Source organism: Oncorhynchus gorbuscha, linkage group LG23, assembly GCF_021184085.1.
Source record: "Oncorhynchus gorbuscha isolate QuinsamMale2020 ecotype Even-year linkage group LG23, OgorEven_v1.0, whole genome shotgun sequence".
Lineage (NCBI taxonomy): Eukaryota > Metazoa > Chordata > Actinopteri > Salmoniformes > Salmonidae > Oncorhynchus > Oncorhynchus gorbuscha.
The window spans coordinates 40937457-40956400 of NC_060195.1; the positions used below are offsets into that span (position 1 = coordinate 40937457).

The 18944-nt window shown below is 43.3% G+C and overlaps 1 protein-coding gene across 2 annotated transcripts in view; it reads right to left on the reverse strand.

Moving 5' to 3' along the window:
• mgat4b (alpha-1,3-mannosyl-glycoprotein 4-beta-N-acetylglucosaminyltransferase B) overlaps window positions 1-18944 on the reverse strand; it is a 222872-nt gene that overhangs the window by 111290 nt on the left and 92638 nt on the right. For both annotated transcript variants that reach the window (XM_046323934.1, XM_046323935.1), the window contains exon 2: window positions 3821-4000. In XM_046323934.1, coding sequence (XP_046179890.1) covers window positions 3821-4000 — 180 coding nt within the window. The remainder of the gene's footprint in view (window positions 1-3820; window positions 4001-18944) is intronic.

The following is an 18944-nucleotide window of genomic DNA, read 5'->3' on the forward strand; positions in this document are numbered from 1 at the left end:
ATCTCGCTAGAGCAGTGATGTTTTGGGGCTGTTGCTGGGCAACACAGACATTCAACTCCCTCCAAAGATTTTCTATGGGGTTGAGATCTGGAGACTGGCTGGGCCACTCCAGGACCTTGAAATGCTTCATACGAAGCCACTCAGTTGACCGGGCGGTGTGTTTGGAATCATTGTCATGCTAAAAGACCCAGCCACGTTTCATCTTCAATGCCCTTGCTGATGGAGGTTTTCACTCAAAATCTCACGATACATGGCCCCATTCATTCTTTCCTTTACACGGATCAGTCGTCCTGGTCCCTTTGCAGAAAAACAGCCCCAGAGCATGATGTTTCCACCCCCATGCTTCACAGTAGGTATGGTGTTCTTTGGATGCAACTCAGCATTCTTTGTCCTCCAAACACGATGAGTTGAGTTTTTACCAAAAAGTTATAATTTGGTTTCATCTGACCATATGACATTCTCCCAATCTTCTTCTGGATCATCCAAATGCTCTCTAGCAAACTTCAGATGGGCCTGGACATGTTCTGGCTTAAGCAGAGGGACACGTCTGGCACTGCAGGATTTGAGTCCCTGGCGGCGTAGTGTGTTACTGATGGTAGGCTTTGTTACTTTGGTCCCAGCTCTCTGCAGGTCATTCACTAGGTCCCTCCGTGTGGTTCTGGGATTTTTGCTCACCGTTCTTGTGATAATTTTGACGTCACGGGGTGAGATCTTGCGTGGAGCCCCAGATCGAGGGAGATTATCAGTGGTCTTGTATTCTTCCATTTCCTAATAATTGCTCTCACAGTCGATTTCTTCAAATCAAGCTGCTTACCTACTGCAGATTCAGTCTTCCCAACCTGGTGCAGGTCTAGAATTTTGTTTCTGGTGTCCTTTGACAGCTCTTTAGTCTTGGCCATAGTGGAGTTTGGAGTGTGACTGTTTGAGGTTGTGGACAGGTGTCTTTTATACTGATAACAAGTTCAAACAGGTGCCATTAATACAGGTAACGAGTGGAGGACAGAGGAGCCTCTTAAAGAAGAAGTTACAGGTCTGTGAGAGCCAGAAATCTTGCTTGTTTGTAGGTGACCAAATACTTATTTTCCACCATAATTTGCTAAATAAATTCATAAAAAAATCCTACAATGTGATTTTCTGGATTTTTTCCCCCATTTTGTCTGTCATAGTTGAAGTGCACCTATGATGAAAATTACAGGCCTCTCTCACCTTTGAAGTGGGAGAACTTGCACAATTGGTGGCTGACTAAATACTTTTTGCCCCACTGTAGGACTCGTTTTACTGTGGATATAGATACTTTTGTATCGGTTTCCTCCAGCATCTTCACAAGGTCCTTTGCTGTTGTTCTTGGATTGATTTGCACTTTTCTCACCAAGGTACGTTCATCTCTAAGAGACAGAACGCGTCTCCTTCCTGAGCGGTATGACGGCTGCATGTTCCCATGGTGTTTATACTTCTGTACTATTGTTTGTTCAGATGAACGTGGTACCTTCAGGCATTTGGAAATTGCTCCCAAGGATGAACCAGACTTGTGGAGGTCCACAATTTCAGGCTGATTTCTTTTGATTTTCCCATGATGTCAAGCAAAGAGGCACTGAGTTTGAAGGTAGGCCTTGAAATACATCCACAGGTACATCTCTAATTGACTCAAATGATGTCAATTAGCCTATCAGAAGCTTCTAAAGCCATGACATAATTTTCTGGAATTTTCCAAGCTGTTTAAACGCAGAGTCAACTTAATGTACGTAGTAAACTTCTGACCCATTGGAATTGTGATACATTGAATTATAAGTGTCTGTAAAAAATTGTTGGAAAAAAGTAGATGTGCTAACCGACTTGCCAAAACTATAGTTTGTTAAGAAGAAATTTGTGGAGTTGTTGAAAAATTAGTTTTAATGACTCCAACCTAAGTGTATGTAAACGTCCAACTTCAACTATATATATATATATATATATATATATATAGACAATTTGTCCTCCATTCTCATGTATTAGTTATATCATTACTACCCACAGTACATTACTTAATGATTACAGAGAGGTTCATTTAGAGTGCAACCCATCATTCTGAATGGTTAGATACTGTTGTGAGGTTCACCCAAATAGTGGCGCCCACATATTCTGGACCATCCAGCCTTACAGAGAGTTGTAATAGTTTAAAAAACAGTTCTTATACAGTGCCTCCAGAAAGTATTTATACCCCTTGACACATTTTGTTGTGTTACAGACTGAATTCAAAATGAATTAAATATTATTTTCTTCCCCCAGCCATCTACACACACACCTTAAGGACAAAGTGAAAACATGTTTGAACATTTATTGAAAATGAAATACAGAAATCTCATTTACATAAGTATTCACACCCCTTTGCTACGACACTCCAAATTGTGCTCCGGTGCGTCCAATTTCCTTTGATCGTCCTTGAGACGTCAATACAATGTATGGAGTCCACCTGTGGCCAATTCAATTGTTTGGATATGATTTAGGAATGAACACACCTGTCTATACAAGGTCCCACAGTTGACAGTGCATGAGTAGGAACTATACCATGTCCAAGGAACTGCCCTTAGATCTCCGAGATAGAATTGTGATGAGGCATATAGAGCTGGGGAAGGGTGTAAAACTATTTCTAGAGTGTTGAAAGTTTCCAAGAGTACAGTGGTCTCCATCAATGATACACATGTTATTACCCAGACTATGCTTAGAGAAGGCTGTTCGATCAAACTGAGCGACCTGTGCAAGAGGAACCCAATGACCACTCTGACAGAACTACAGTGTTCCTTGGCTGAGACAGGAGAGAACCTCCCAGAAGGATAACAGTTTCTATAGCACTTCACCAATCTGGCCAGACGGAAGCCACTCCTGAGAAAAAAGGCACACGATAGCATGCCTGGGGTTTGCAAAAAGGCATTTGAAAGACTAAGATCATAAGGCAAAAGATTATGTGGTCTGATGAGACAAACATTTGACTCTTTGGCCTCTTTGCAAAGCGCCATGACACACACAGCTCATTACCCATCACCATGGTGGTGGCAGATTCATGCTATGAGGATGCATTTCAGCGGCGGGGACTGGGAGACTGGTAAGGATAGAGCAAACAATGAATGGAGGCAAATACAGGCAAATTCTTGATGAGAAGCTGCTTCAAAATGCAAATAACCTTGGACTGGGGTGAAGATTTACATTCCAACAGGACACTGACTCCAAGCATACAGCCAAAGCTATTCTAGAATAGCTTCAGAACAAGAATGTGAAAGTCCTTGTGTGGCCCAGCCAAAGCCCAGACTTGAATCCCATTGAAAATCAGCTGAAAGACTTGAAGAGTGGTGCTCACCACCACTCCTCATCTAACCTAACAGAGCTTGAGAAGATCTGCAAAGAACGGGAGAAGATCCCCAAATCCAGATGTGCAAAGCTGATACAGACATACCAAAAAGACTCACAGCTGTAATCACCACCAAAGTTGCTTCTACAAAGTATTGACTCAAGGATGTAAATACTTATGTAAATGGTATATCTCTGTATTTCATTTAATACATTAGCAGAAATGTCTGAAAACATGTTTTCACTTTGTCAGAAAAAAAAAACGAATTAATTCATTTTGAATTCAGGCTGTAACACAACAAAATGTGAAATAAGTCAAGGGGTATGAATACTTTCTGAAGGCTCTGTAGATGTGGCTTTACAGTTGCTTAAATTGTAACTGATTGTTGTAAAATCTAGCAAACTTATTGACTGATTCATTTTGACTGGTTGTAATTGGTTCTGACTAGTTCTGACTGGTTCTAACTAGTTTTTCCTCCCTCCAGTCTGTTGGTCTAACCGGAAAGGCTGGCCCAGGTGCGGTTGATGTCCCTGAGGGCCTGCTTCTCGGCGATGGCCCTCTTGATCTCTTCCAGCACCAGGTTGAGCTCCTTGGAGCGCTTCAGGTTTTCCTGCTCGGCAGAGTGCAGACGCTCCCTCAGGCCCAGAAACTCCCGCTGGTAAATGTCCACCACATCACCTACAGAGAGAGGAGAGAGGTTTGTGAAAGTCTTGACAGTTATCTTGAGTCTTCTTGTGTCTTTCTTCTGTGATTTGCTATTTTGCATAGTATTACATGATTTTAATTGCTTGAAGGGAAACACAGTCATTGCTCGTTTCATGCCAATAAATTATGTTCAAATTTTAATTTGAGAGGGGGAGAGGGAATGATGGCGAGAGGGAGAGAGAGAGAACAAGAAGAAGAGAGAGAGACAGAGAGAGGAAGACATGAGAGCAATAGGGAAGAAAGAGCGGACCATTACAGGGGGACACAGGTTGACAAAGTAATTTTACACAAACACATCAACTACACACCATAAACATAAATGTCACCCTAGAGCATCTTGACATGGTTTTTATGAGGTACACAGACAAAACAGATACAGCACATAGGTAGTCCGTCCTTGGTGACTTTACGCAGCATTTAAAAGGAGTGATTTACCGTGGTCAGCGTGGAATACTTTTCAAGTCATTACCCCTCTTAACAACTTGATCAATAGGCACTATGCTCTGGACTGATATGCATCGATCCTAGTGGACGAATCACCTCACTTAACCCATAGATTGTTGGACCAAATCGACGGTAGCCTGGTCCCAGATCTGTTTGTGCTGTTTTGCCAACTACTATGGACGTACATGTACAGTGGGGGGGGGGAGTATTTAGTCAGCCACCAATTGTGCAAGTTCTCCCACTTAAAAAGATGAGAGAGGCCTGTAATTTTCATCATAGGTACACTTCAACCATGACAGACAAAATTAGAAAAGAAATCCAGAAAATCACATTGTAGGATTTTTTATTAATTTATTTGCAAATTATGGTGGAAAATAAGTATTTGGTCACCTACAAACAAGCAAGATTTCTAAAAATTACAGGCCTCTCATCTTTTTAAGTGGGAGAACTTGCACAATTGATGGCAGACTAAATACCTTTTTGCCCCACTGTATGTTGTAGGGATAATCTGGGAACAACAGAGTCATTTCTATGCGTGTTATAAATCTGCTAGGGACGGGCCAGAGCTGAATCACAAATAGCCCCCTGTTCCCTACATAGTGCACTATATTTGACCAATGCCTTGCTCAAGTGAACAGGTACAGATTTTCCCCCCTATTTGGCTCAGGGATTCGAACCAGTCACCGGCTCAACACTCTAACCGCTAGGCTATCTGCCGCCCATTTGGGACAGAGTGCAGGTATTTCCAGGTCACTGACCCTTCTCTAAGCTGCTCTGACTGATATTCCTCCCCGCCTCCATTCCTCCTTTCTTTATCTTCCTTCTTCCTCTTCCCACTACTCTCCAGTAAAAGAGAAAAACACTGTCCCTGGATTTGTTTTTCACAGGATTATATTTATACTGACACACACACACACACACACACACACACACACACACACACACACACACACACACACACACACACACACACACACACACACACACACACACACACACACACACACACACACACACACACACACACACACACACACACACACACACACACACACACACACACACACACACACTGCGGACCGACTTGCACACATACATAAATGCTTTTACACACATTGTAGGCTATGCACATAAGCACATGACAACGCATGGATACACAGTGCGGAACATAATAATACATTTAATTTGTACGCCGCTTTTCATTACAGAGTTCTCTAAGCTCTACCGAGGGGGAAAGGATACATGCACATACACACCTTGGAATGGACACACACACACACACACACACGTAAACACTTGCATAAGGGCGCGCACACACAGTTCTGGACATCGCGTCACATCGAAGCAGGTGGGAGCGAGTTCGGAAAAAAGCTCAATCTCAGGAAACAACATGGGACTCCTGTTTCACTAATGCTATCTGAACCCAAATCCTGGTGTAATCCCTGATAGCACCTAGCCCTGATACACAAAACGTTAGCCTTACAGCAACCCAGGACTAGAGACGGATACATCTGACAGCAGGCACTTTTAATATTGCATAACTGGGAAGGTGGAGAGGTGAAAAGGCACAAGGACAATGCAATATCTACTGAGAGCATCTGGAATAGCTTAACAGAAACCCAACAAGGGAAGCACTTTATAATAACACCTTGTAAACAAACATTTACAATGGATTCGTATAGTGGTTTCCAACCTTTTTCGCTTACTGTACCACCAGCTGAGTCTTTCTCTGCCCGGAGTACCCCTGAAGTACCCCTTCATGTGCATTTTACCAGAAGGTCTTTGGCCACGTGGCTTCCCTCAAGAACCCCCAGGGGTCCTAGGGAACCACTGGATTAGTAAATAGTTTGTTAAATATTTTATGAATCATTACTCCCAAATTTGTAAATGTTAGGTAAACTAGTTTCGCGCACATTTATAAACAGCTTTTAAAGTATGTAATAATGACTCGGAAGATCGTAGATATTCCAGCAGTACCCGATGCTCCTTAAGGTCTCAAAATGGTCAAGAACCTATCAATGGTTAAACAATAAGCACATAAGACAAGAGGATTTTTAAGGAAACATATTGAACATGTTAATCCGAAAAACACACTGTTGTAATAGTGTGAGGTGTAACCTCAGACACGGTACGCCGAGTAAAGTAATGTTTTTGGTTGGAAAAAGGCTAACGTTAGCGTTTGTTGGCAGTGGCTTTTCTATCAAAACCAAAGTGTGGATTGCAGTGACCCCTTACAGCAGTCGGTAGAGCGCTTAAGAGGAAAGGAAACAAATATCGGAATTCATAATTCCGCTGAACTATCCCCATTATGTTTTAAGGATTACTACCCTTAAAGGCCCAGTAAAAGTGTCGACAAACAAAGAAAATTGTGACAGTAGTCTGTGGTTAAAAGACAAGCACCGGAGACATTAAAGGTGTAATATATGATTTATTTTTTCCCCCTCAATCGCATATCAGTAGGAATGAAAGAATAAAAATCCACAAGAGACGGTCCGGTCCGGCCAGTGTGTCGGCTACATCTCCCCGCTTTGTGATAAATTCATGTTGGCGAGGTTAACAACAATGGCAAAACATTTTGTATTAAAACGGTTTCTCACGTTCTTGCAACAGTGGTTTTTACGACAGTTTGTTAATAAAACGGTCAAATACATTTCCTGAAACATCCGGTGTTGTGTGCTTATTCGTTTACCATTGATACAGTATGTTCTAGGAGAGGGGTATTCAACTCTTACGAGGTTCGGAAGCCTTTTTTTTTGGTGTTCTACCTGATAATTCATTGCGCACAGGTCTAAATCAGACCCGGAACCAGGGGGGGGGCAGTGGAACTGACTTCCAGAGTTGAATTTGAGGTTTCTAGGCTATTTTGAGACCTTAAAAGGAAAATTCCGCTCAAAAACTATCTTTTGATATCTTTTTTATCTTTTGACATTTGTTTCATTAGTCCACTGGCGATACAGTCCCGAACTGCATGTGCTTTGATTGAAACAAAACACAGGTATGCCAACGTTTGTTTACACCATCTGCTCTAAAACGCATTCAAATTAATTCAATACACCGTCGGCTACATAACTCAAGAATATCTTGCATACCCCCTTGAAACTGATTGAGATCAAATGGTTGGCATGCAGATGCTGCATGGACGTTTAACGGTAAAACTTCCCAAAGGGGGGGGGGGGGGGTGTCACACCTTCACACTAAGTCAGACAGACAGACATCCACACCTCCAGAAAGGAAGACGGCACATGCAGGCTCGATTGCTGGGTATTCAGAGAGTGAGTGAGAGAGAAAGAGTGCTGGTGTTTGTGCATATTATGTAAGTGTGTCTGTTGCGTTATTGGTCTGTGGATGCTATGAACCCCTATGCTAGCTCTTATCTTTCCTTACTTACAACTTGCAGTGCGTGTGTCAGCATGCAACTAGACAGAAATGAATTAATGCCTCATTATAATTTTTTTTTTTTTAACAACACCAGGAGTTTACAAAGTTGCGGACAGGGAAGAAAGCAGGGATAAAAGTAGAGGTATGAGATGAAAGTGTAGAAGAATGATAGTGTCTTACAGCATGGAGCTAGGGAAACGTTTCACTTCTTGCTGCGGCCCCGGATATGATGAAACACAGGCTCAACAGCCGAGTTTAGCCTCTCTAAAGCATTGATAGCATTAAAGATTGTTGAAGGTGGGGGACAATGTCGACATTTTGCAATACTGTGTTGAGATTCTCTTCTTTTCAAATCAAATCAAATGTTATTAGTTACATGCGCCAAATACAACCCGTGTAGACCTTACAGTGAAATGCTTACTTACAAGCCCCTAACCAACAGTGCAGTTTTAAAAAATACAGGTAAGAATAAGAGATAAAAGTAACAAGTAATTAAAGAGCAGCAGTAAAAAAAGAACAATACATACAGGGGGGTACCGGCACAGAGTCAATGTGCGGGGGCACCGGTTAGTTGAGGTAGTATGTACATGTAGGTAGAGTTATTAAAGTGACTATGCATGGATGACAACAGAGTGGCAGTGGTGTGGAGGGAGGGGGGGGCAATGCAAATAGTCTGGGTAGCCATTTGACTAGATGTTCAGGAGTCTTATGGTTTGGGGGTAGAAGCTGTTCAGAAGACTCTTGGACCTAGACATGGCGCTCCGGTACCGCTTGCCTTGCAGAAGCAGAGAGAACAGTCCATGACTAGGGTTGTCTTTGACAATTTTTAGGGCCTTCTTCTGACACTGCCTGGTATAGAGGTCCTGGATGGCAGGAAGCGTGGCCCCAGTGATGTACTGGGCCGTTCGCACTACCCTCTGAAGTTCCTTGCGGTCAGAGGTGGAGCAGTTGCCATACCAGGCAGTGATGCAACCAGTTAGGATGCTCTTCATGGTGCAGCTGTCGAACCTTTTGAGGATCTGAGGACTGATGCCAATTTTTTTCAGTCTCCTGAGGGGGAATAGGTTTCCTTTTCCCCTCTCCATCGGTGGTCTCCTTTTCCCCTCTCCATAGGTGGTCTCCTTTTCCCCTCTCCATAGGTGGTCTCCTTTTCCCCCATCCATCGGTGGTCTCCTTTTCCCCTCTCCATAGGTGGTCTCCTTTTCCCCTCTCCATAGGTGGTCTCCTTTTCCCCTCTCCATAGGTGGTCTCCTTTTCCCCTCTCCATAGGTGGTCTCCTTTTCCCCTCTCCATCGGTGGTCTCCTTTTCCCCTCTCCATCGGTGGTCTCCTTTTCCCCTCTCCATCGGTGGTCTCCTTTTCCCCTCTCCATCGGTGGTCTCCTTTTCCCCTCTCCATCGTGGTCTCCTTTCCCCCTCTCTATTGGTGGTCTCCTTTCCCCCCTCTTCTCGAGTGTGGCACACCAACAAAGAAACAGCATGCGTGGTCACTCAAAGAAGAAGGTCTTGCCCAAATTTGGTATGGTGAAGAAGAGTGAGTACTTGTGTGTGTGTCAGCCAGATCCACACCCTGGACCCATGATACCTGGCAGAGAATCAGACTCAACTATGAGGGATCCTAAAGGAAGGTGTGTGTGTGTGTGTGTGTGTGTGTGTGTGTGTGTGTGTGTGTGTGTGTGTGTGTGTGTGTGTGTGTGTGTGTGTGTGTGTGTGTGTGTGTGTGTGTGTGTGTGTGTGTGTGTGTGTAAGTTTTCGTTTCTTGCGCTAATTCTTACTGATTTTGGGTTGTGTGTCTGTTGTGTAGATGGAGATACAGACAGATGGAAAGACAGAGGAAGCAAACACACACACACACACTAGTGCCTGGGTCTACGGCATGTTTATTTTTCCGACACTCATTAGCGAGACACAATAGTTCCCCGGTCACGTCTGCTTGGCTGATCAAAAATGCTACAGCACTTCCCAGACTAAACACACACACGCAACCCCCCCCCCCCCCCCCGACATACAAACACACACTTTCCCCTTCCTAATGTGGAGTTTTAATTATCATTCTGCAGAATTGCTTATCTCCGGTAGCTTAATTATCTAAATCACTGGACGGTTGTGTAATAACTGATTACAGAGCCCATCTAGATGGGAGGCCGTATGCTGCATTGCTGCAAAACAAAACAAAATTGCATAATGCATAATACATGGCTATGGAATATCGCATTATGAAAAGGGCCAACCTCATCAAGACCTGTTTTGTTTGCTTGTGTATGTGTGAGGGAGAGCGAAAGAGCGAGAAAGTGTGCAAATGCACTATGCGTGTTATTTTGTAGGTGTGTGTCTGCATTATGTTACACATATTATGTGATTGTGTATGTGTGTGCATGCATGTGTCTATGCATATATAAGCTTGTGATTGTGCGTCATTCAAGCAGAGATGATTACTTTCCCAGATCTGATGGTTTTCAGGTCTGGCGCCTTAAAGCAGTGGTTCCCAAACTGTGGGGTGTGAGGGGTCAGAGCATATATACAGTGCATTCAGGGAGTATTAAGACCCCTTGACTTTTTCAACATTTAGTTACGTTACAGCCTTATTCTAAAATTGATTAAATAAGTGTTTTTCCTCATCAATCTACACACAATACCCCATAATGACAAAGCAAAAACAGTTTTTTGAATTTTTTGCTAATTTATAAAAACTTAAATACAGAAATACCCTTTTTATTTTACCCCCTTTTCTCCCCAATTTCGTGGTATCCAGTTGTTAGTAGTTACTGTCTTATCTCATCGCTACAACTCCCGTACAGAGTTTGATTGGAGTCCACCTGTGGTAACTTCAAATGATTGGACATGATTTGGAAAGGCACACACCTGTCTATATAAGGTCCCACAGTTGAAAGTGCATGTCAGATCAAAAATAAAGCCATGAGGTCGAAGGAATTGTCCATGGAGTCCCGAGACAGGATTGTGTCGAGGCAATGATCTGGGGAAGGGTACCAAAATTGTCTGCAGTATTGAAGGTCCCCAAGAACACAGTGGCCTCCATCATTCACCAAATAGCTGTGACGCGGCACTCCCCATCCAATATGACAGAGCTTGAGAGGATCTGCAGAGAAGAATGGGAGAAGCTCCCTAAATATAGGTGTGCCAAGCTTATAGTGTCATACCCAAGAAAACTTGAGGCTGTAAATGCTGCTAAAGGTGCATCAACAAAGTACTGAGTAAAGGGGTCTGCATACTTATGTCAATGTGATATTTCAGTTGAGGACAGTTTGTGTCATGAACAGCACCCATAGAAACAGACATGGCACGCACGGGGGGTTGGGAACCCATACCTTAGAGGATTATGGGAAATAGCTAACCTTTGAACTATAGCTGTGTATGTACGTACGTGGTCTGTGTGTGTGCACGCCTGTGCATGCATTGACTAAAATTTAAAGACCTCGCAAAAAGCCATCCACAATAGAACCCTATCAGCTAATATGCATACTTTCTTCACCATAGACAATCAATCATTCAAATTATATAATCACTAAGCAAGTGATGTCAGCATCCACATCAGGTCAAATGTGTACATACAATCTACAGCATAGTGCATACAACATTTACATTTAAGTCATTTAGCAGACGCTCTTATCCAGAGCGACTTACAAATTGGATACATACCCACTACATAGGGGAGTGTCAAGCTTAGGGCAAGATTTCTCTCTCTATTCAACAGATCAGCCATATTCACGGAATACCAATTTATGAAGACTTGAGACATTTGTCCCGCCTCTTTTCCCATTGGATCCGAGCAGTAAAATCCTCTGAATTCATATGAGGATTGTCCATCAAAACCCAGTAGTTTGCTAGAAGAAAGAAAAACTGGAAACCAAACCAACCGCAAACTACTTAAAACTAGTGAGTACCAGAGGCCACATGTATAGACGTTTGGACTGACACATCATGCCAAGGTAGTGAGAGAGTCACATTTCAGGACATGGAATGTGTAATGTCGAACAGTAACATGAGCCTGGCAGCGATGATGTGCGGTGAGATCGTCGTAGTACTCTACAAATCGGTTTCTCCTGTTCCTGTTGTTCACATTTTTAAAAGGAAAGACAGCAGTTGCTTTTACACACAGACCTATAACTGATGATTACAAAAAGACATGGACGAACAGTCATAGCATCGTTGAAAGACCATGATCATCTGAAAGCTTCGCTATTGACACACCAACAAAGCGACAAACTAAGTCACTATGTACTCAGCCTGACTCTAATTACACACTAATCCTAGATTAGTGGTCCATAAAACACACATATCAACAAAGACTGATGTCATGTAACCCACTCGGCAAAGGCATAGACCCACCCCAACATGTTCAACTCAGAATAACACTTAACCGAACCCACACAATACTAAAGCACCCAAACCCACTAAACTTTGCACTTTCACTCACAAGCACATACACACGCAAACACACACACACACACAATTTGTTATTTTTTCATCATGGGGAACTAACATTGATTTCCATAAAAAAATTTTTTTTACCTAACCCATTACCCTAATTGTAACCCTTAACCTAACTCCTAAACTTAATGGGTAAGTGGGAAATGTCCCCACTAAGGATAATTGTTCTTGTCTAACTATCCTTGTGGGGACTTGAGATCTTAGGTCCCCACAAGGATAGAAGAACCAACCCTCGTGAAAGTCAAGGTATAAATGTATGGTGCAAAGAGTGGGCTTGGACTATGAAAGAGTCTTGTCAGGGCCAATGATAAGGCAAGGGTGGGAGGAAGGGTAAGTGTTTGGTTGCCATGGAATCTGGTGTCCTGTTGCATATTCCTCAAGTTTCCACACGACATGGTTGAGATCCATTCGAAAAGAGAAATGTGTGTGTGCGCCCCATCCATTTAGACACAGAGAATAGGGCACCAAGTGGCACACACATGAACGGATGCAAGCACACACACAAACACACACACTCTCCCCCCCTACTCCAAATGGACTTTGTGATTGCACTGCAGTCGCCTGTGGTGTGGTTATACTTCCAGGCATAAGAGAATTAAGAGAATACTGTGTGTGTGTGTGTGTGTGTGTGTGTGCTTGAGAGAGAGCGAGAGAGAACACGATACAGCACACATTCAGAACAGACTAGAACTGTAATTGGACACTAATGCTATTATACACCACTCTTACAGAGTCTGCAGCCTGTCCAGCTAAATTGGCCGCACCTGCACTCTCTCTCACATGGACACAAGCACACATCTGTCAAAAACATACAAACAAGTAAACAAAGACCTAAAGAAAACACACTGTGACCATACAGCCACATGCTTATTGACACCCAGAAGTTACATTCACTTTGACAAAGCCACATTCACTTTGACAAAGCCAACACAGAGCCTACGTGTCTCAGTGGTGTGTGTGTGTGTGTCTGCACGCGTGCGTCCGGGCGTGCAATTTAAGGACCTCTCCACCTCGTGTGTGCGTGCGTGCGTATCTGTGGTGAGAAAAAGGGGCCATGGTGGCTCCTGAATAATGCCATTAGGCCTGTTATCCTTGCATCACATTTCTACACAGGAATCCTGGATGGAGGGATCAATACCTTTCCCTGGAGGGAGATGAGAGGTATAGAGGGGAGGGGGGGACGGTGCGTAGAGGTGGATTCAAGGAAGGTAGGAAGTGGGGAATCAAATTATCCTAGGGCAGACTGATAGAGCACACTGATAAGAGAAGGAAAGAGCCCCCCCCCACCCACCAACACACATGCCCACCATGTCCACATTTCCATCCCCATGGCTTTGCTTCCTCGCACAGTCACAGATTGACCTGGCTAACTGGCTGTCCCTAACGAGTGTCCCCAACGAGTGTCCCCTATCAAGTGTCCCTTAACGAGGCCTGCGGCATATGGTGCTCACTCAGTCTCAGTCCCTCTGCATCTCTCCATTTGTTTAGCTGCTAGGGGGTCTCCTTGAAACAGGGTCAGGGGCGATGTGAGAGTTTGTGTGAGAAACAGAGAGAGAGAGAGAGATGGGACAGAGGGGGAGAGTGTGTGTGTGTGTGTGTGTGTGTGTGTGTGTGTGTGTGTGTGTGTGTGTGTGTGTGTGTGTGTGTGTGTGTGTGTGTGTGTGTGTGTGTGTGTGTGTGTGTGTGTGTGTGTGTGTGTGTGTGTGTGTGTGTGTGTGTGTGTGTGTGTGTGTGTGTGAGAGAGAGAAAAAGAGAGCGCGAGAGAAATAGAGTGAAGGTCAGAGGTAACAGGACAGGAAAGAAAAAAAAAAAAGTAACATAGATCTGCTATATCAAAGGCCGACCAAGACCAGAATAGATAACCATCCACCACCACTACCACTTTACGGTGAAAAATGAATTTGTTTGGGGCAAAAGTGCAATTTGCAATAAACGAGAGGAGATGAGAGGATAGGAAATGGAGTTATCCGAGTCAACTGGCCATGCCTGGGAGACAGAGAGCAGGTGGGGTTACTATAGGGCAGGCGGGATGTAAAAACACCAGGGGAGAATGACTGCCCCTTCTCTTTGAAGCCCTGGATGTTTAAGGATGAACGCGGTAAAGCAGGCATTGTAAGCAGAAAACAGGATCCACCATTATAGTGAATGGAAAAATGACGATCTTCATGGTCAATCGTCGACTAAATAAAATACATTTTGGAAGACAATCATGGTAGCAATAATTGCTTCTGATAAACTCAATTATTTTAAAATGGCAGCCTGCAGTACCCCGGTCGGTCGTCAACTGAGTTGGTCAATGAGAGGGGGCAGTGCTAAGCTAGCCTGCAACGTCACTTCCTGGTGTAGCTCAAACTGCGCATGTCTTAACAGACTGTCTTAACATTTACCATCTTAAACAGACTTAATTTTGGCTTCAAATGTGCTTTTTGACTTCACATAGGAATGTTGCCACGTGATCAATGGCTTTCACCATTAACATATACAGTCATTGACACACGAGAGATAAGCCGACAGTAGGTGCTGTCCAGCAAACAGGATTCGGCACAATTGAGGTCCATTGTCAAATGACAATGTTGGTTTGTGGAAATGTGTTTGTACTGACTAATAGTTTAATTTGACATAACAGGGAAGTTGAAGCTGAAAAGTGAATGTGCAATTTGAGGAGGTGAGTGTATGAGTAATGTAATGAGTGTCGCATGTTTCTGTATATGAGTGCCAATGTGGGTGCGGTGCATATGCAAGAGTGTGTTTATGTTTGCGAGAGATCAAGTGTCTTGAGTGTCTGTGCGCGCCACCACACACACACACCACACACACACACACACACACACACACACACACACACACACACACACACACACACACACACACACACACACACACACACACCAAAAGGGAGCAGTAATTTTCCAGACCCTAGTCTCTGAGTGTGTCTGGGTAGACTGGTGCCAGCTGTGCCTTCGGTGCCAGACCAGTGGTGCCAGTTGGGTGCCATCCCATTACGGCAGCCACAGCCTAATCTCCGCATTTATCAGAAATCATATCCATATAAACCAGAGCTCATTTCCTGCAACAACCACAGTTAACATCATCATACATAAGACTATTGGGTTGGCGTGGTTTACGTTTAGTCAATCACGAGTTTTCCTAGTACTAGAAGTTGGTCATGCACTTAAGGTAAGTTAAAAACAAATTTATGGCAATTCTTGACGTCTGTACATATCATTGCTCAAGACGGACTGCAGACAAGGAGAAGAAGCCTCTTCGACTACTCAGATGTTGCCCAAGACTTCCAAAGAAGTTGGGCTCACATGCTGACCAGACCACTCACATTGCGTGCGCGAGCGTTGCAAAATAAATGTGCACATACTGTACATAAACTGCTAGTGCGTCAACAAGCGTATGCGTAGCCAGGCGCTAAATCGAACTTGGTTCTATTTTCTACACTTGACACACTGCAAGTCCCGCCTCTCCCATCTCCTCATTGGTTTATAGGAGCATATACTCACGTCAGTAATTGAAAGATGAACTGAGGTCCACACTCCAGTCCAGTTGGTGGTGGTAACGCACCTTAAAGTTAGTTGCCAACCGCCATATAATGTCCACAGACAAAGAACAAGAAGAAGACGACTCTACTACTGAAGAAGGAGCGGTTACTTGGAACAAATTAAATGTCCCCTTTAATCTGTGGATTATTTGTCGGTGGAGAGAACACACAATGTTTTCTGACTCAAAATTGTTGAAAAATCTATAAAGATCCAGAAAAAAAGGACGTTGTACATTTCAGGTAAAATAACAACCCAATGTTTATATCCCAGGATAAATTAGCTAGCAACAGCAAGCTAGCTAGCTAAATGTCCATGAATGTTTCATGAGTTTTGACCTGTCCCCAAATTAATTTAGTTGGTTCAGAGTTAGTTTTGATATTTCAACCTGCGTGTCCTGATCGCGTCTGGTGTGGACGGCCAAAATCAGCATGTGCGTGCCCCGTGCTGTTAGCATGGACTGCAAAATGGATATCCTAACGAGTCTTCTAACTGCTGACAATATACCCCGATGAAGACAGCTTGGCTGTCGAAACGTTGGTTATAAAATGATTGCATCTGAGCTCCTGAAGTAACTCTACTGTTCTTTGTGTGTTCTACTCCACTAGCCAGCACCTCACCAAAACAGGTGTGTGTGTTTATTTCGCCTCCAGCCAAAATCCATCCAAGAAGCTACAGTAGGGTTAGAGAGACTCTTTCCTATCTAGGGGAAACCTAATGGCAGAATTACCTGGGAAGCCTCAGGTCCACAGTCTTAAATTAAACCTGACTGTAATCTGGAGAGGAAGAGCAGACCGGTATTATCCATAGGGCCCGCGGTGCCCTCTCATCTCATCCTTTCATTTTCGCTCTTTCCTCTTCCTTTCATCTCCTACTCCTGGACAAATACTAACAGTCTTTGTTTCCCAGGCACAAAGACGCTTCTGGGAAATAACTGAACAGGACCTGGTCTATATTGGTGTGTGTGTGTGTGTGTGTGTGTGTGTGTGTGTGTGTGTGTGTGTGTGTGTGTGTGTGTGTGTGTGTGTGTGTGTGTGTGTGTGTGTGTGTGTGTGTGTGTGTGTGTGTGTGTGTGTGTGTGTGTGTGTGTGTGTGTGTGTACCATAGGGATATACAGGTACCTTCCAAAATAAAGGAAACACCAACATAAAGTGTCAGTGTTGGGCCACCAGGAGTCAAAATAGCTTCAATGCACCTTGGTATAGATTCTACAAGTGTCTGCAGCTATTAGAGGGACGCGACGCCATTCTTTCTTCGAGAAATTCCAACAATTGCCGTTTTGTTTAAATGTGGTGGAAAATGCTGTCTCAAGCGCCGCTCCAGAATCTCCCATAAGCGTTCAATTGGGCTGAGTCATGTGAATGAGACGGCCATGGCATATGGTTTACGTCGTCGTCATGCTCATCAAACCATTCAGCAACCACTCCTGCTCTGTGGATGGGGGCATTATCATGGTAACCAAATTGATGGCCTGCCCAGCATTTTTATACATGACCCTAAGCATGATGGGATGTTAATTGCCTAATTAACTCAGGAACCAAACCTGCGTGGAAATAAAATTGCATTTTATTTAACCTTAATTTAATGCTTTGTACACGGCACGAGGCTAGCCTCTTCTCCACGGTGTTCTATGAGAATCACCACTCCCTAGAGCAGTCTAAGTTAAAACTTGCTGAAGGTCCATTAGAAACACATTATGCACATTGAGTCTGAAGCAAGAGCAACAAGAAGCACTAAGAAGCTAACATGTGGCTAGCAGCTGGGTTGTTCCATTTGATTCTATTCACTTTGAAATTATATCAAACTCAACCGTTTATATTTTCTATAGATGAACACATGTATATCTCATGGTACGGTGGGGTGTGCAAAATTGGTCAACTTTGGGCAAACTTTGGGCACCTCTGTCTCCCGAATGTTTTGGCATTCATGTCCAAAAAGCCACTTTCTGACCACTTCTACCATGGGCAAAAAATGTAAGGAAGGTTTCATTCAAATCAAAAGGGGTATGGTCAAAAAGTGATTGAAATCTAATGGATCAACCTGGCAATTAGTGGGGGGAAAAAACACTAAGCTATGGAAGTCCAACTGTAAAAAGGCTAACAAAGAATAACACTATTTGATGTGCAAATATTTGATGATGTGCAAATAATGGAAAGTATGGCTTAGATCTGGAAGGCATCAAGTACTCAAGGATCACCCTTACAGGTGTAGGATCTTCATTTGATCACCCTGTTGCAGGATAACTCCTGCAATGCAGGACATTTTAAACTTGTAGTGTACTTCAGGTTAAAAAAAGCTTCACATTTCCTGTTGCTGCAGAGATTATTTCCCTGCTGTAGCAAACTGGCTCAAATTAAGATCCTGCATCTGTATGGTGACTGAGGCTTTAGTAGTGAAGTAAGGGTGTGTGTAAATGAGGCATGTCTACTAAGTAAGAATGAGAGAGAATGAGCATATTGGAGACACATATTTTCCTCAGATTACACAGACCCACAAAGAATTGAAAAACAAATCCAATTTTGATAAACTCCCTACTGGGTGAAATACCACAGTGTGCCATCACAGCAGCAAGATTTGTGAACCTGTTGCCACAAGAAAAGGGCAACCAGTAAAGAACAAACACCATTGTCAATACAACCTATATTTATTTTTCCTTTTTGCACATCATTACAACACTGTATATAGACATAAAATTACATTTGAAACGTCTTTATTATTTTGGAACTTTTGAGTGTAAATGTTAACTATTCTTTTTTATTGTTTATTATCTATTTCACTTGCCGTGGCAATGTCAACATATGTTTCCCATGCCAATAAAGCCCTTAAATTGAGAGAGAGAGAGAAAGAAAGAGATGCTAAGTTAGTGCGCTGGGAATTTCACACCCCATCTGTGCAAATGAGAAAAAGAGTAGGAGTTGGAAGTTGAGAATACTAACTAGCAAGAGAGATATAAAGGATGCGCAAACAGTACAGGAAGGGAGATGATGGGGAAAATGAGGGAAATAGATTGATAGACGATGGAGAGAGTGAGGTGAGAATAAAGTGGGTTGGCATGTATTGAAGAGGAGCCAGGTAACAAAAACGTCACTTTTGTGGCAAATAA